This window comes from Pelobates fuscus, chromosome 7, assembly GCF_036172605.1.
Source record: "Pelobates fuscus isolate aPelFus1 chromosome 7, aPelFus1.pri, whole genome shotgun sequence".
Classification (NCBI taxonomy): domain Eukaryota; kingdom Metazoa; phylum Chordata; class Amphibia; order Anura; family Pelobatidae; genus Pelobates; species Pelobates fuscus.
This window is the reverse complement of record NC_086323.1, coordinates 27,279,446-27,297,173: the sequence shown is the minus strand read 5'-3', so window position 1 is coordinate 27,297,173 and position 17,728 is coordinate 27,279,446. Positions and strand designations below refer to the sequence as shown.

General features: G+C 39.3%; 1 protein-coding gene across 1 annotated transcript in view; it reads left to right on the top strand.

The window, feature by feature from the left end:
* The window catches only part of ORC1 (origin recognition complex subunit 1), a 31,536-nt gene that overhangs the window by 5,423 nt on the left and 8,385 nt on the right, over nt 1-17,728 (top strand). The window contains exons 7-12 of the mRNA XM_063427198.1: nt 3-101; nt 1,008-1,094; nt 1,273-1,480; nt 3,275-3,372; nt 16,234-16,329; nt 16,501-16,726. Coding sequence (XP_063283268.1) covers nt 3-101; nt 1,008-1,094; nt 1,273-1,480; nt 3,275-3,372; nt 16,234-16,329; nt 16,501-16,726 — 814 coding nt within the window. The remainder of the gene's footprint in view (nt 1-2; nt 102-1,007; nt 1,095-1,272; nt 1,481-3,274; nt 3,373-16,233; nt 16,330-16,500; nt 16,727-17,728) is intronic.

Below are 17,728 nucleotides of genomic sequence, written 5' to 3'. Positions count from 1 at the left end.
AGGGGTACAGATGTGGATGGAATTACCAGGATTACGCGGTCTAAGACACCACAGAAGGTGCTATCCACACAAGAAAAATATTTGCCCCAGCTCTCTAAAAGGTAGACTTTTATTAGAAGTAAACATGTATGGGAACAATTAGTGAAATGATGGCTTTAGGAAATGTTGATGCTTAACCATCAATGAAGCTCAGTAGTTAGAAAACGATTTGTTGTAGTTGTTAAATGTTGTCTGTCTATTAATTTTTTTGTTAATTTAAAGAAAATTAATAGGTGTGTAAAACTCCACCCTGATAATAATTTAGAAGTTTACAGCTATGTCCATGGTTGTTTTGCCCTGTGTCTACTAGACTTGGCAGCCACCAACATTTTATTTTGTCATAGAGCATTGAAATGGGTTGTCATCCAGGAGGTATGTCTCCAAGATGATGTCACTTGAGAAAGAGGTTGTGGCAGTGCAGAAGCAGACTTGGTGCTCAAGATTCTTCCACACAGAATCATTGAATGCAATGATTCTCTATGGCAGACCGTGACGTTGCGGTATGTTACGGAAATTCCAGGCTCTCATACCCAAGGGGCTTGGAGGCGTGTATTGAAGCTACGCTCCCATGCCTTCTAATTCGTGAAATAAAGAGTTTTGGGGGCAGAACTGCAGTCACTATAACAATTTCTATAAGATGAAGTTGTTAAAGTGCCAACGGTGTTCATTTAACCTGTGCTTCAAATGTTTTTGAACTACAGTTCCCACGATGTTCTGATTTCATTAAACATGACCATGTATCGTTGAGAAATTTAGTTCAGAAGTGTCTAAGAACCAAGGTTTCCATTAATGGCGTGGAGTGATTTCCGACTGCTTGTCTCTTCTGGCTGCAAGCCATAGACTGTCTGCTATGTCAAGACCTAAACTTGACTGTTTGTTTCCAGACATGTATAAACCGAACATGTGCCCTTCTGCTTTGTCCGTTCTATAACATTTTCTGCGCCTTTTCTGTTATCTCCCCTATGTAGGTTAGGAGAACAGAAGGATAACGACACTCCACGTTCTCAGAGAAAATCTGCTCGTGAAAGTTCCCTCCGAATCCGTAAACAGCTAAAGTAAGAATCACTCATTGTTTATTGCATAGAGGGTTTTAGATACTATTGTGATACAGTTTCTAGTCTATATGTTTGCCAAAAATCTATGGTGGCTTTTTAAAAAAAAAAAAAAAACATTTTTATTTTAATCTGCACGTCATTAACAGTTTGTTGTAACCTGTACTGCGTGTATGTTTAGTGAAATGGCAAACCGTGATGGAGAAGACCATGATGAGGATGACGACTTATTCTCTATTGAAGATCAGTGTGTGTTAGTTAGCAGTGGTGAGAGTGAGGAGGAGGAGAAGGAAGAGACAACTTCTCCCAAAAGATCAAGAACACGGAGAACAGTACCCAGAACACCAACTTCATCCCGAAAAACGCCTGCAAGGACCCCAAATAAAACGGTAAGCTCTCTTGCACGGTCCAGTTCTTCTGTTTAATGCTTTATGGTTAAAAGCAAAAATGAGTTCTTATGTGCTGTAGAGCCCCAAGTCTTTGCAGCTTCTGCCAGGAGCAAATTCCAAATTATGATTTGACAGTCATTCATTTGTGTTTAAAATTATATAACAGTGCTTCATAGGCACAGCAAGGTTTTCATGGGAGTTGTAGTCCAGTTGTCAGCTGAACTACAAATCCCAGGTTGAGGGGGAAGAGTCAGGAATAAGAGACTTAAGAAGCAGACCAGTTTATTATAAAAAAAAACACTACCACACAACACAAGTCTTGTGTCTGTACTTGAATATTAAGACCTCTTAAAAGCTACAAAATCCCTATATAGCATGGGCATGGAGAAGAACCCAATTGCTTAGCCAATTCCATCAGCCTCCCATCAATACACAACTTGTTTGTGGCCACTAGCAAGCACTGTCCCATCACATAAAGTCAAATTAGTCATTTAAGGGTAGATATCTGGCAGCACAGCTTAAAATGTCAAATCCTACACTACTAGTCAGGCCTTGTAGTAACTGTCAATGATGCACTTAGTATGGCTGAATTTTCATTTGACAATGGCTAGTGGTGATTAGAAATTGTGAGTCTGGCAGCAAACTCCATAACATTATAACACCTTGTACACTGGTTACAAGCTGAGAGCTCCCTAAGGGTAAAAGGTTCTGATTTCATCCAGAATTTTACTCTCCAGATACTGTTCAGGATAAACTGACAGAACCTGTCTATACAAAAACGCAGAATAGTTCTTTAACAAAAAAGGTATCAATTTAAAGAGTGCTCCAAGCATCTTTGCCATTGCAGCTTGCTGTAGCCGGGCTTTCATTTTAAAATGTTGGTAAGTTAACAAGGAAGTGAAAAACAGATTTTGAGGTGCCTGGTGCTTACCCACAATGTAAGGCTTCTTGTTACACACTAACCCTTGAATACCTGCATTGTTGTCAGACGCCTGTCAACAATGTAAGGTCTCTTGTACCTCTTTCTAGTGCTGGTAATCAAGGATTACTGTGCATACAAGTGGCATTTAGAGTTTATAATACATGCAGTCTGTTGTATTAAATACCTTTTAGGGACAGCGCTCATATCCATTGTAGTAAGCTGTAGCGGTTTTGGTACTTGCAGGGTCAATTCAGTGGCTATCTGCATACATTTGAGTAACTGTTACAGGGTTATCCCTGATCCTCCACGGATTTGCACTAAGTGCAGCTCAGAGATGCCCTGTGGAAGAGGCCAAGGGAAGTCCGCAGGGGGAAGCTGAACAGAGGAGCCACAGTGGCACTAGATTGGTAAAACTTAGCGAAAGATTAAGTTATAAATGAAGCTTTAAAATGATAAAAGGCATTAAAATATTACGAGGGAGTTCCATTCAGACAATCTCAAAAACGATTTATGAAGTCTTTCTGAGGACTATTGCATTTCCTATAAGTGGTGGCTGGGGACTTATGAAGGCAATAGTTTCAAAAATGGATTTAAAAATGAAGTCTGTAGGCCATATTATGGAAATCTATTGAGAAGGGAGCAGTGTGACTCATGTGTGAATACACTAAATATGGTCTCATCCAGGATAATCCCTCACCAAAATAACCAGTCTTCCACCAAAGGAAGCAAAGCTCAAGTCAGGACTATGTAAACCTATTTTAATCATGCATGTTCTATATGAAATAATCATTCCAGCCTTAAATGTTATGTTATGTGAGTTATCACTTGACTGTTGCATTTAGTTACACAGTCTGTCTGATTTGTATTTCCAGCCTGTATCCAGAACACCTCATTCTGCAACTCCCAGAATTCCAGAGAGGAACCAGCCTGTACAGACACCTGCCAATGTTTTAGAAGAGGCCAGGATTAGGTAAGATCAGGGAAATGGAGGACAGTATTTTTATAGCAAATGTGAGATTTAGTGGATGGTTCACTGACCGATTTTTATAAGAAAGCTGTATTCTCTTAATTTTACTTTTGTGGCTGCAGCATATTTTTTTTTTTTTTTTTTTAAATGTATCTTTATTTGATTTTAAATTTTGAATCAATATCAAAACACATAGATCATACGAAATACAAAAATAGAAACAATTACTACAATAGTAATAGACATCAAACCATTCAAACTATACCATGTAACTACTATCGAAGTTCATTCATAAATCATACATACATACATAGTGGGAGTAGGCCGCAACATGCAATAGGGTATCGGTTATACATACATAGTCAATTTTGTAATTTAACATTTCTGTGTATACATCACAAAAGGTTATTAATATTGCTCATTGTTTTCTAAGAGTTTTAGACATTTTTTTCCCATTTCATATTTCTGTACAGTATCCTTCCTCTTAAAAAGCCCTATCTCATTTTTAATCTGAAGTATTAATTGTTTCTCCCAATGTTTAACCTCAATTGTCACAGAGTTCTTCCATCCTCTTGCTATCAAAATCTTTGCTGCCATAAAAGAATGACAGACCAAAAATTGTTGTTATATTAATAGATCAGGCCATTGAAGGTGTAGAAGGGCCATTATTGGAGATTGTTCTATCAGAATTTTGTCCCAGACATACAGTTTTCTAAAGACCTCATCCCATAATTTCTTAATTAATCTACAACTCCACCAAATATGAATAAAACTTCCCAAGTTGCTTCCACATCTCCAACATATTTTAGATTCATTGTGATCAATTCTGTTTAATCTCATTGGCACTAAATACCAACGATAGCAAACTTTATAATGTGTCTCAAACAATGTGACATTGTGAACATTCCTTTTTAACTGTGTCAACATATTTCCCCACTTTATTGGGTCTATTTTTAAATTACATTCTTTTTCCCAACTTTTTATTTGTTTAGACCTTATATTTTTGGGTATCGCTCTTATCAGGGCATAGCAATTTGCCATATTTTTCCGAGAGCTATTGTTTCCAAAAATCTGTTTTATGAGGATACTACTAATTATATTACTCTTAGCAAGCGATTTATCTATAAAGGATTTTATTCTTAAATATCGAAAAGCCTCAGCCTGAGGGAGACCAAATTCATTAGACAGAGTTAAAAAATCTTTGATTTTATCTCTTATTATTATATCATCCAGGTTTTCAATTTTCATATCCTTCCAGGAATCTATTTTTAAATCTGGCATTAGGGCTTCTAGTATTTCTATCCTCATGAACCCATAAATATTTCCCAAGATTTTTAGTTTTTTTCTAATCTTATTCCAGTCATTCAGTAGATATTTTAGAATTACACTACTGACTTCTTTCCCAATTTTCTTGGGTTGCCAGATGTACCTCCTAATCAGTTCTTTTCCATTTAAGGCTTGAGTCTCTAAACCAAACCAGCCAGATTTTTCAGAATCTTTTTTAGTTAGTAACTGAGTATGGAATATGATAGAGGCTTCATAATGACTTACTATATTCGGAAAGTTCACCCCTCCATGCTCTATAGTATTTGTTAATTGGTCTAAACTAATCCGAGGTTTTTTCCCCTTCCAGATAAAGTTTTTTTTTTAATAAGCCTCTGTGTTATCTCCAACCATGGCAATGCTATTTTTAGAGGAACCATTCTAAAAAAGTATGTCCATCTAGGTACTATATACGCATTTATTATGTTTATCCTTCCCAACCAACTAAGAAACAAAGGATTCCATTTTTTTAACGATATCCCAGTGGACTTCAGAAGCTTAGTAAAGTTAATCTCCACCATTTTGTCCAAATTATCCGATAATATTACTCCTAGATATTCAAAACTCCCATTCGCATCCGTAAAGCAATATGTCTTCAAAAATTCATTTTTCCACTCTTTGCTACAGTTCTTAAAAAACAATTGTTTTATCTGAGTTTATTTTGTAGTTTGAGATAGTACTAAATATTTCTATTTCCTTTATCAAGTTGTCAATTGATTTGGTTGGGTCTGTGAGGGTCAAAATGGTATCGTCAGCGTACATACTTATTTTTAATTCTCTATCAGAGGTTGGTACTCCCCGGATGTCCGGGTTTTCTCTTATTCTAATTGCAAAAGGTTCCATTGAGAGAATGTATAAAATAGGTGAGAGTGGACACCCTTGCCGTGTGCCATTTTTCAATGGGAACCAATCTGAGCATAAATCTATGCCCACTACCCTCGCCATAGGATTTTGGTAAATAGAGGCTATTGCTGACAACATCCATCTATACCCATTGCCCTTAACACCCCCATCATATATCCCCACCCGACCCTGTCAAAGGCCTTTTCTGCATCCAGTGACAGGGTCAGGAGGGGAATTCGCGTTCTATCACTCCAATCCAGAACATTGATCATTCTTCTTATGTTAGTACTAGCCTGTCTAGTTGGGACAAACCCTATCTGGTCTCTATCTACCAATTCCATAATTATCTTTTTCAACCTATCTGCCAGTATAGATGAAAATAGTTTAGAATCGACGTTAATAAGTGATATCGGGCGATAGTTCTTTAGATCTTGCGGATCCTTATCTTTTTTATGGATAGGGATTATATTTGCTTGTAATAATTCTTTAGGGCCTGTACCTTTCAGAGAGATTTCATTATATGTTCTAGTCAAATATTCTGCCAAAATATCTCCATATATCATAGAATCTATTGGTCAGACCGTCTGGGCCAGGGGTCTTATAGTTCACAAGTTTTTTAATAGCACCTGTAAATTCCCTAATTTGTAAAGGGGCATTAAGCATTATTTTTTGATCTTCAGAAATCCTGGGAAAATTAATTTCCCTCAAGTAATCATTTATAGCCTCTTCTTTTGATTGATTTGGTAAATTATACAACTTTTCATAGTATATTTGTAACGCCTTTGCTATTGTTTCTGGTTTTCTACAAATTATTGATTCGTTTCTAATGCTACTAATCCTATTTTTACAATTTTTTGTATTTTTGAGTTTTTTTGTTAGCCATTTATAAAAGAATGACAGACCAAAAATTGTTGTTATATTATCATAATAAAGATTGGATTTCATCCTCTCTAGATTTTTCTCTATTCGTTCTTTCTCCATTTTTTCTATTTTCATTTTGATCTCAGAGAGTTGTTTAGATGATTCATTATTTAAAAAATCTTTTATTTCTTCTGGCCAACAGATAGTATTCTATATATAGTTTTTCTCTAGTCTGACCTCTGTCTCTTTGGATCCTTTTTTTAAGTTTAATCAGATACCCCCGTACCACCGCTTTAAATGCACACCATATAGTGGTTATCGGGAGTTCTTCTGAGATATTCTCTCTAAAGTACAGTTGAATCAATTCTCTAATTTGTAGTTGGTCTTTACTATTCTTCAAAATACTGTCATCTAGACGCCATGTCGTATTAGGTCTATATTTTTTGACATCATTTATAAAAAAAATAATATAACTATGATCTGACCAGACATCCTCTTCTATATATATATTTTGTATTTGTTCTACTAAATTAGCTTCCCCCAACACAAGGTCTATTCTGGAAAGTGAGGAATGTACCCTTGAAGTGTGCGTATATTCTCTTTCCTCTGAGTTGAATACTCTCCATATATCCAATAAGTTATTTTCTAGAAGTGTATTTCTCAAGATCCTAGCTTGATTTATCAAATGTTTAGTTATGGGTTTATTACTTTTTGTTTTTTTGTCTAGAACTGTATCCACCACACAGTTGAAGTCTCCTGAAATAACTAATAATCCTGTTTTAACTTTGTCTACTTTTTCCATAATCTCTTTAAAATATTTAGTTGGTAGTACGTTTGGGAGGTATACGTTTACCAAAGTGTAAACTTTCTCCTCCAACTTGCATATTAATATCTGATACCGTCCTTCTATGTCTACATCTTCATATATGATTTCTCTATTTATTCTTTTTGAAAGGATTATGGCCACTCCTCTTTTCTTTTTCTTATTCAAGGCAGCTTGTGAGATTATCTCATATCCTTCATAGGTCCACCTAATCCTATCTTCACGTTTCCAATGTGTCTCTTGCAACATCGCTAAATCTATTCCTTTTTTTTTTTTTTTTGCAATTCTCTCATCATAGCTCTTTTATATGGGGTATTTAGCCCCTGTACATTTAATGAAATACACTTCATGCTTTATGTTTTTCAAGTAACACCTATTCCTGCTGCCATCCCTCCCACATCATTCACACACGTCTGAGCTCTCATAGTACAGAGAGACCCATTCCCAATCATTCTTGTTGTTTCAAGAGATAATAAATATTAATCATCTCTTCAACCTGTAAGCCTTGACAATATCTTGTGTACTGTCTAGGGCTAAGGTCTATCTCTTACCTTAACCCCTTAAGGACACATGACATGTGTGACATGTCATGATTCCCTTTTATTTCAGAAGTTTGGTCCTTAAGGGGTTAAAGTGGTAGCTCCTTAGGGGCAATCAGAGCAATCTTATGTATTTATTTATGTATGCAGCCATTCTTTTTCCTTCCCTCTTATTTAGTCCCACACAGTGAGAAAGGGAAGGGAGAAAAAAACACCCATCCTTCCCCTCTCCCCCCCCCCCCTTTTCCCCCATCTCTTCTTTCTTTTTACCCCCTAATGTGCACATAACGTTATATCCATTCTATTTATTTATATTGCCTCTTGTGTTCATCTACTATCTATTATCAAAAATCCTCCATAAATCACTAAATTCATCTCACAAAACCTTTGGTGAAACTATGTATTTTCCCTTGATACTTAAAGGACCACTCTAGGCACCCAGACCACTTCAGCTTAATGAGGTGGTCTGGGTGCCAGGTCCTTCTAGGGTTAACCCATTTTTTCATAAACATAGCAGTTTCTCTGAAACTGCTATGTTTGTGAATGGGTTAAGCCTTCCCCCTATGTCCTCTAGTGGCTGTCTCATTGACAGCCGCTAGAGGCGCTTGCGTGCTTCTCACTGTGATTTTCACAGTGAGAGCACGCCAGCGTCCATAGGAAAGCATTGAGAATGCTTTCCTATGTGACCGGCTGAATGCGCGCGCAGCTCTTGCCGCGCGTGCGCATTCAGCCGACGGGGAGGAGAAGAGGCGGATCGGAGGAGGAGAGCAGGAGGAGATCTCTCCGCCCAGCGCTGGAAAAAGGTAAGTTTTTACCCCTTTCCCCTTTCCAGAGCCGGGCGGGAGTGGGTCCCTGAGTGTGGGGGCACCCTCAGGGCACTCTAGTGCCAGGAAAACGAGTATGTTTTCCTGGCACTAGAGTGGTCCTTTAAGTGTTCATATTATTTTACCATTACTCCCTTATTTCACCTTATCCATACAAAGTGTTATATTATCGTGTTCAGTTATATCCCCTAAACAAACTCCATCTATTGTATTATATTTAAGAAATCTCTTATTAATTTATCCATTTTTACGTATCATATATCAAAATATCACCCCTCCATTTGTGCAATATCATTATATCCACACCTCCTGTGTTCCTTTACTTACTTTATCAAAAATCCTCCCTAAATCCCAGAATACATCTCACAGATCCATTGGTGAGAATATAATATTACTCTTAATACTTAAGTGCTCGTATTATTTTACCATTGCTCCCTTATTTCACCTTATACTTAGAAAATTTCCGTTCAAATTATATCCCCTAACAAACTCCATCTATTGTATTTATATTTGGGAAATCTCATATTAACTTATCCATGATTACATATCACATATCAAATATCACATTCGACACTCTTATTAACCCGTTTAAATAATTATTTTACCATCATTTAACATTTCCCCCTCATACCAACCATTCCCCCCCGTGTGAAAATTTTCATAGCAAACCCAACCAATTACTTCCTAACATTAACTCATTGAGTGGGGAGAGCGGAGAAGAAGAAGAAGAAGAAGGAAAAGAAAAAAGTCCTTTCTCTCTCCCCTCTCTTATCATTTTCTCCGCTCCTCTTCCCTTTTTCGCCAGAGCTCTTGCATTTTCTGTCCTTGTTACTTAAATTGTTGAGATGTCCATTCTTCTAATTCTTTTGGGTTCAGAAAGACTTTTCCTGTGTCGTTCCAATTTATTGTAATAGCCTTGCCTGGTCCCCATCGATATCCAATATTTCTTTCTTTCAATGGTTTCAATTTTTCAAAGTAACTTTTTCTCTCCATTCTTACTGCTCTAGATAAGTCTTGATAAATTTGGATATCTTTACATTTGTCATCTTCTGATAATTTTTTGTTTCTTATTGCATTTATTATTTGCTGCTTAGCAATCAGGGAATGAAGAGTAACAATCGTATCTCTAGGAAAAGCATTCTGGATTCCTTGGGGTTTCTTAATTCTGTATATGTTTTCCATACACACTGCCGAAACTTGAGGTTGTAGATTTAATGCTGCAAACAGACCGTTCAAATAGTCCTTGATTTTATCATGCGAGATAGCTTCTGGGATATTTTTTATCCTTATGTTTTTAGCTCTCATTCTTTCTTCCATCATATTTACTCGATCTTCTAAATGTTTTATTTCCACCTTTATCTTGGTTTGATCTTCTGTGATTAGATTATAATGGTTAGTTATTTGTTCTTGGGTTTCTTCCACTTTAGCTATTTTTCTGTTAATTTCTTCCATTTGTTTTGTCATTTGAGCAGTACTATTTTCTAATTCTTTCTTAAAAATGTCAGTTTCATTATCTAGACTTATCTTTATAAAGTCTTGGAAATTAGTTATTGAACCTCTTTTATCTTCCAATGTTGATTCGTCCAAAAAAGATAATTCCTCACTCTGTTTATTATGTGGTGAGAAAAAGTTTGAGACCGTTTTTTCATTTTTATTATCTTTTTTGACCTCCTTGTTTTTTTTTTGAGATCTTTGGCATCGCCATCTTTACTTACTGTTGTATCAAGAAACCAATATGGAGAGCGTTCAGAGGCCTATTTTTCTTTCTTTTTTTTTTCTTTTCCTTTCTTTTTTTTTTCTATTTCCCCTCTATCTTTCCTTCTATTTTTCTTTCCCTTCTTTCTCCTCCAGGGTCTGAACGATGTTAACTTGTTTAATTTTTCCTTTTCCTTTTTTTTCCTCTTTTTTTTTTCCACTTTCTCCCTAAAAATTTCTCCTTTTCTTTCTCTTTCTTGAAACAATCAATTCTTGAGGTCAATTCCTGTGGTCATAACCGTTTTGGAGTATTAAACCCCTTATTATATTTTGACCTTTATACTGTTTTTCTCATCCAGTTTTATATGATTCTATTATTTACAAGATTATTTACAAGAGGTCCAATGGTCCAATTAGAGGTCCAATGGTGCCAGTCAGGAAAATCAAACTTTTTTTAAATTCAAATCTATGAACTTGCAGTTCCAACGGTTATATTTTAAGGGGTGTCAGCCACTTCATCAAAACAAACCAAACAGAAATCATTATAGTTATTTTCCAGCTGATAGATAAGCTGATAAATTTCTCCTCTTCTCTTTCTTAACCCCTTAAGGACCAAACTTCTGGAATAAAAGGGAATCATGACGTGTCAGACATGTCATGTGTCCTTAAGGGGTTAAACAATCAGTTCTTGTAATCAATCATTGTGGTCATAACCTTTTTATAGTATTAAACCACTTATTATATTTTAACATTTATGCTGTTTTTCTCATCCAGTTTTATATAATCCTATTATTTACAAGATTGTTTGCAAGAGGTCCATTAATACTAGTCAGAAAAATCAAAGGTTTTTAAATTCAAATCTATGAACTTGCAGTTCCAACAATTATATTTTAAGGGGTATCAGCCACTTCTTCAAAGTAAACCAAGCAGAAATCGTTGTAGTTATTTACCAGTTGATAGTCAAGTATACGCCCGGATATCCAATTGTGAATCCACACAGCATTAGTGCCTTGTATTTATATGTACCCCGAGTCCTCATCTCCTCATGGCTGCGTCCGCTTTTCTCCAGAGGGCAAACTAGGCAGCTGCCGCTTTTCGGTTTCCCGACGGACTCAGCATAAACGCCATTCCCTCGTGGCTGCACCTTCCTCCCGTTCCGTTACCCCCATTGAGCTCCACCTCCTGGTGCGCGCGCTCACGTCACGTCGCGCTCCGTCATCACGCCCCTGTCATATTCACTGTCGTGGCTGCAGCATATTTATGTTCATTCTCAGTATGATTCCACGGCAAAAGGCCTGTCCTAGACGGTCAGGCCACTGCATACGTATAATCCACCAGAAGTGAGTGGTACTTAAATTTTGCTTGCTTGCCATCTTGCCATTCTGGAGTAAAAAAGGAAAAAAAAAAGCTTTCTCTAATTCCTCCTGTATAGGTTTTTTTTTCTAACTAACCAGAAATTAGAGAAAAGAACCCAGTAACTGAAATTTGTTATGTTATGCTAAGATGTCCTTATTGGTTGGTGGGTACTATTCATTGTGCTTTAAAAAGAGGGTCACATTGTAGAGGGAACTGTAGTAGGACGCAAATTCATTGCAGATTTGCGTGGGTTGGGTCAATTTTTGTCCCTGTTTGTCTCTGGGCCAAAGCTTTGCTCGCCTGGTTACCTAGGACAAATGTGTTGCCTTTCAATTTTTTCAGTGCGTAGCTCGCTTTTCGAAAGTTTGCTTCATTTATTTGATTTTGCATTTCTTGTATCTGTTGTTGTGGGATCGCGGAGGGGGTGAGTATGTTATCTCTGTGAAGGTCTTGCAATTTTTTGAGATTTTGGGCGTGTGTGTGGTTCTGCTGTTTCTTGAGGTAAGAGGCTCGCTTGATTAGAGTGCCTCTGATAACAGGTTTGTGGGCCGTCCATAGAGTGAGGGCATTTATGTCTTGCGTGTCATTGGATTGAAAGTACGTGTGCAGGTCCTGTTCTAGTGTTTGGACAAATTGGGGGTCATTGAGGAGTTGTTCATTTAACCTCCAGGGGCCTCTGTTCTTGTAATTGTAGTGGTCTGCTAGATGAAGTGTAACCGGGTTGTGGTCTGACCAGGAGGATGATCCTATCTCGCACTCTATCATTCTATTCAGGTGTGCGCTCTGTAACAAAAACCCGTCTATTCTTGAATACGTGTTATGTACCTGGGAATAATGTGTATACTCCTTCCCCTGAGGATGCAGTGTGCGCCATGCGTCATATAATCCGTATGCGTTTAACAGTTTGGGTAAGGCTTTGCACTGTCTGTGCAGTACCTTTGCTCTTTTGGTTGTGTGGGTTGCCAGGGCGGTGTCTTGGAACTGATTATAGTCCCCACATATGATCATGGTACCTGTTTGGACCTGTGTTATTTGTTTTAGCAGTTTGCCAAGGTATGTTCCCTGGTTTACATTTGGTAGATATGTGTTGACTATGGTATAGGTGGAGCTATTGATAGTGCAAATCAGTATAATGTACCTGCCCGTCGGGTCCTCCTTTACCAGAATTTCTTCAAAGGCTAAGTGTCGGCTGAGGAGGATAGAGACTCCCTTTCATTTGTGGGTGCGGTGGCATGGTACTGATGGGGGTACATTGACTTCCCCAGGGCGGGAGTTGTATCTGCTGAAAAGTGGGCCTCTTGCAGGCATATCACGTCGGCTTGGGTGCCTTTGAGCTCTTTAAGGAGTGTGTGCCTTTTTTGTGGGGTATTTTTTTTTTTTTTTATTCTTTATTTTTGTCATGCAGTGGTGATACATTGTTAAATAAAGACATTGGTTACGTATATAAACAAAGAGACAGAATTAACAAGTAATGTCTGGCTAAACTGCACTTTTTTCTTTTTACAAGAGTTGGTAATAACAGGTTAATGCAGGCTAGAGATATATGACTGGGTATAGAGCATAAGTCGAGCAAAAACAACTGAGCATAATATTACCCAGACAGGTCATGAGGTGATAGTATTATACAGCTATGCTGTCAAGATGCAGATTTGAAATACAGAAGAGCTCTAGCTGTATAAGCTTTCATGTAGTGTAAGAAAAGAATCACTGGGAAATGTGTGAGAGAACATGCCCGCACCGCAGTGAAGCACACAAATTGCATTTCAGGATAAGGAGTGTGTGAATATGAGGCTAAGAATGCGCTGCATTAGTGGGAATGTAGCTGTGCTAGTGGGCAAGTGGGTCTCTTGACTGAGGGAGCGAGGCTTGTAAGGCATAAATGTGGGGATAATGAAAGTATAAGTGTGGGAAAAGACAAGGAGACAGGGAGGGGTGTGCAAGGGTAAAACGTGCTAGGAAAACCATCACACTAATGCTGCACAGTGGTGAAGGAATACCCTTTCGGGTCTCAAGAGTCCCCATGTGGGTGGCAAGTGAAGTATGTTTCGCTTCGGGTAATAGTCCCTGAGGGTGCCACTTGGACGAGGGACAATATTCCAGGTGAGTTCTTTTAACCAATGCCCCTGCGCGAGGCCGCTTCTAGTGGGGTGCCTGGTGGTTCCATTGGGGAGTCCATGCAGCACAGTAGGCTCAGGTGGAGGTCAGCGTGTTCGTGCCCTGACATTGCGCTCTTCCGGCTCCATGCCTGTTTGAGAGTCTGCCTCTGGTTTCCATGCGGTCTGGTCTTTTCCCTCCCCTGACTGGGGTATGTGGGGGGTCTGGGCCACCGGCGACGTTTGGGCCTCCGTACTCGTCGGTGACGCTGTGAGGCTGCGTCTTGTGCGGTTCTTGGTTTGGGAAGATCGGCGGTTGTGCTGGGAGGTGTGTTAGTGGCCGGGACTCCTTGCGGTTGTGCTGGGAGGTGTGTTAGTGGCCGGGACTCCTTGCGAGAGCGTGGTAGTCCCCTTCCGCTCACCCTCCTGACGTGCCTGGATCTTTGCCCAGAAGGACTGGAAGATGACCTCGAGTTGCAGTAGCATGTTTGCTGTGGGGTCAGGGGGAGGCCCATGAGGTGAGTTCAGGCCTTGTCCAGCTTGGGAGGGTGCCGCCATCTTTTGTGCCTGTCCCTGCAGTGCGCTGCAAGAGAGGACCAGTTGATGAGTGTCCATACAGCCCAGTGAGGACCGGGATGACCCCCACCGGTCCAAAGGGTGGGGGGGTAGGAAAGTAGCCCCGACAGCTTGCCGGTTGGGAGTCCAGGGTGATCGGCCGTCTCTCCCCTGGTCCCTCCAGTGTAGGCCGCAGCAGGGTAGCCCGGGTCTCTGACATCGTGCCGCCTTGAGAAAGGTGTTGACACGTTCAGGAGTGTAACCCCTACTCGTGAGGCAATTAACGTGGGGTATTGCCGCTCAACTGTTGGGGTAAATGGCCCAAAATTAGCCCAGGATTCAGGAGCCCAGGCACCACACGTCTGCTTCGCTCCGTAGCTAGGCTCCGCCCCCTTTTGTGGGGTATTTAACCCTCAAACATTATGGGTGTATATTTTCATGTTGTTATCAGTTTAGGTGCGTAGTTTGGGTTGTGGCTCACGTTTATCCGTGTGGATGGTGGCTGGTGCCGTGTGCAAGGGAGTGTCTGTAGGGGCAAAAAAAATCAGGACATGATTTCTAAACTGCCACCACTCCCTCATTTTCAGGCCCACCTACACAAATCTTATATCAAAACGTTCAGCTGTCCCTGATGCCACTAAAAATGTCCACAGCTAAGCCATAGTCCTGATAGTTATCACATTATGACCATTTGTTTGCAACTCATGCCATCCATTGACATTCATTGAAACTCCACTCTGCAAAGCTCACATTTGAAGGGCAATTTCTAAACTGCGACTGTGCCTTCATTGTTAATATCTCAGAGACATACCATGCATCAGAATGTAGGTCTGGGTCTTGTGATTCTCACAATATAAAGCTCTTCACTGTAGGATTTATAGTTTTTAAAATACGACCGTTTGAAGATGGCAACCGCCAAAATACTCTGACCTGTGCCAGGCTGGAGCAGCAAGTGATGTCATAGACACAGGGCCTTTTGTACACTTGCTAATGTTTTTATAAATGTATGTTTTAATGTATCTGTGAAGCACTTTGGGCAACAACGTTGCAATTAAATGTGCTATATAAATAAATAATAACAGTTACTCTGCCCACTCCAGTTGTAGACTACTGGTTGAGGCAAGAACACTTCACACAATTTCCCCAGAAATTTTAGCTTTTCTAGTTGTTAAATGTTGTCTGTCTATGAATTTTTTGTTAATTTAAAGTAAATTAATAGGTGTGTAAAACTCCACCCTGATAATAATTTAGAAGTTTACAGCTTTGTCTATGGTTTTGCCCTGTGTCTACTAGACTTGGCAGCCACCAACATTTTTATTTTGTCATAGAGCATTGAAATGGGTTGTCATCCTGGAGGTATGTCTCCAAGATGATGTCACTTGAGAATGAGGTTGTGGCAGTGCAGAAGCAGACTTGGTGCTCAAGATTCTTCCACACAGAATCATTGAATGCAATGATTCTCTATGGCAGACCGTGACGTTGCGGTATGTTACGGAAATTCCAGGCTCTCATACCCAAGGGGCTTGGAGGCGTGTATTGAAGCTACGCTCCCATGCCTTCTAATTCGTGAAATAAAGAGTTTTGGGGGCAGAACTGCAGTCACTATAACAATTTCTATAAGATGAAGTTGTTAAAGTGCCAACGGTGTTCATTTAACCTGTGCTTCAAATGTTTTTGAACTACAGTTCCCACGATGTTCTGATTTCATTAAACATGACCATGTATCGTTGAGAAATTTAGTTCAGAAGTGTCTAAGAACCAAGGTTTCCATTAATGGCGTGAAGTGATTTCCGACTGCTTGTCTCTTCTGGCTGCAAGCCATAGACTGTCTGCTATGTCAAGACCTAAACTTGACTGTTTGTTTCCAGACATGTATAAACCGAACATGTGCCCTTCTGCTTTGTCCGTTCTATAACATTTTCTGTGCCTTTTCTGTTATCTCCCCTATGTAGGTTAGGAGAACAGAAGGATAACGATACTCCACAGACTCCACGTTCTCAGAGAAAATCTGCTTGTGAAAGTTCCCTCCGAATCCGTAAACAGCTAAAGTAAGAATCACTCATTGTTTATTGCATAGAGGGTTTTAGATACTATTGTGATACAGTTTGTAGTCTATATGTTTGCCAAAAATCTATGGTGGCTTTTTAAAAAAAAAAAATATTATTTTAGTCTGCACGTCATTAAAAGTTTGTTGTAACCTGTACTGCGTGTATGTTTAGTGAAATGGCAAACCGTGATGGAGAAGACCATGATGAGGATGACGACTTTGTCCCTATTGAAGATAAGCGTGTGTTAATTAGCAGTGGTGAGAGCGAGGAGGAGGAGGAGGAGGTGGAGGAGGAGAAGGAAGAGACAACTTCTCCCAAAAGATCAAGAACACGGATAACAGTACCCAGAACACCAACTTCATCCCGAAAAACGCCTGCAAGGACCCCAAATAAAACGGTAAGCTCTCTTGCACGGTCCAGTTCTTCTGTTTAATGCTTTATGGTTAAAAGCAAAAATGAGTTCTTATGTGCTGTTGAGCCCCAAGTCTTTGCAGCTTCTGCCAGGAGCAAATTCCAAATTATGATTTGACAGTCATTCATTTGTGTTTAAAATTATATAACAGTGCTTCATAGGCACAGCAAGGTTTTCATGGGAGTTGTAGTCCAGTTGTCAGCTGAACTACAAATCCCAGGTTGAGGGGGAAGAGTCAGGAATAAGAGACTTAAGAAGCAGACCAGTTTATTATAAAAAAAACACTACCACACAACACAAGTCTTGTGTCTGTACTTGAATATTAAGACCTCTTAAAAGCTACAAAATCCCCATATAGCATGGGCATGGAGAAGAACCCAATTGCTTAGCCAATTCCATCAGCCTCCCACCAATACACAACTTGTTTGTGGCCACTAGCAAGCACTGTCCCATCACATAAAGTCAAATGAGTCATTTAAGGGTAGATATCTGGCAGCACAGCTTAAAATGTCAAATCCTACACTACTAGCCAGGCCTTGTAGTAACTGTCAATGATGCACTTAGTATGGCTGAATTTTCATTTGACAATGGTTAGTGGTGATTAGAAATTGTGAGCAGAGTCTGGCAGCAAACTCCATAACATTATAACACCTTGTACACTGGTTACAAGCTGAGAGCTCCCTAAGGGTAAAGGGTTCTGATTTCATCCAGAATTTTACTCTCCAGATACTGTTCAGGATAAACTGACAGAACCTGTCTATACAAAAACGCAGAATAGTTCAATTTAAAGAGTGCTCCAAGCATCTTTGCCATTGCAGCTTGCTGTAGCCGGGCTTTCATTTTAAAATGTTTGTAAGTTAACAAGGAAGTGAAAAACAGATTTTGAGGTTACCCACAATGTAAGGTTTCTTGTTACACACTAACCCTTGAATACCTGCATTGTTGTCAGACGCCTGTCAACAATGTTAGGTCTCTTGTACCTCTTTC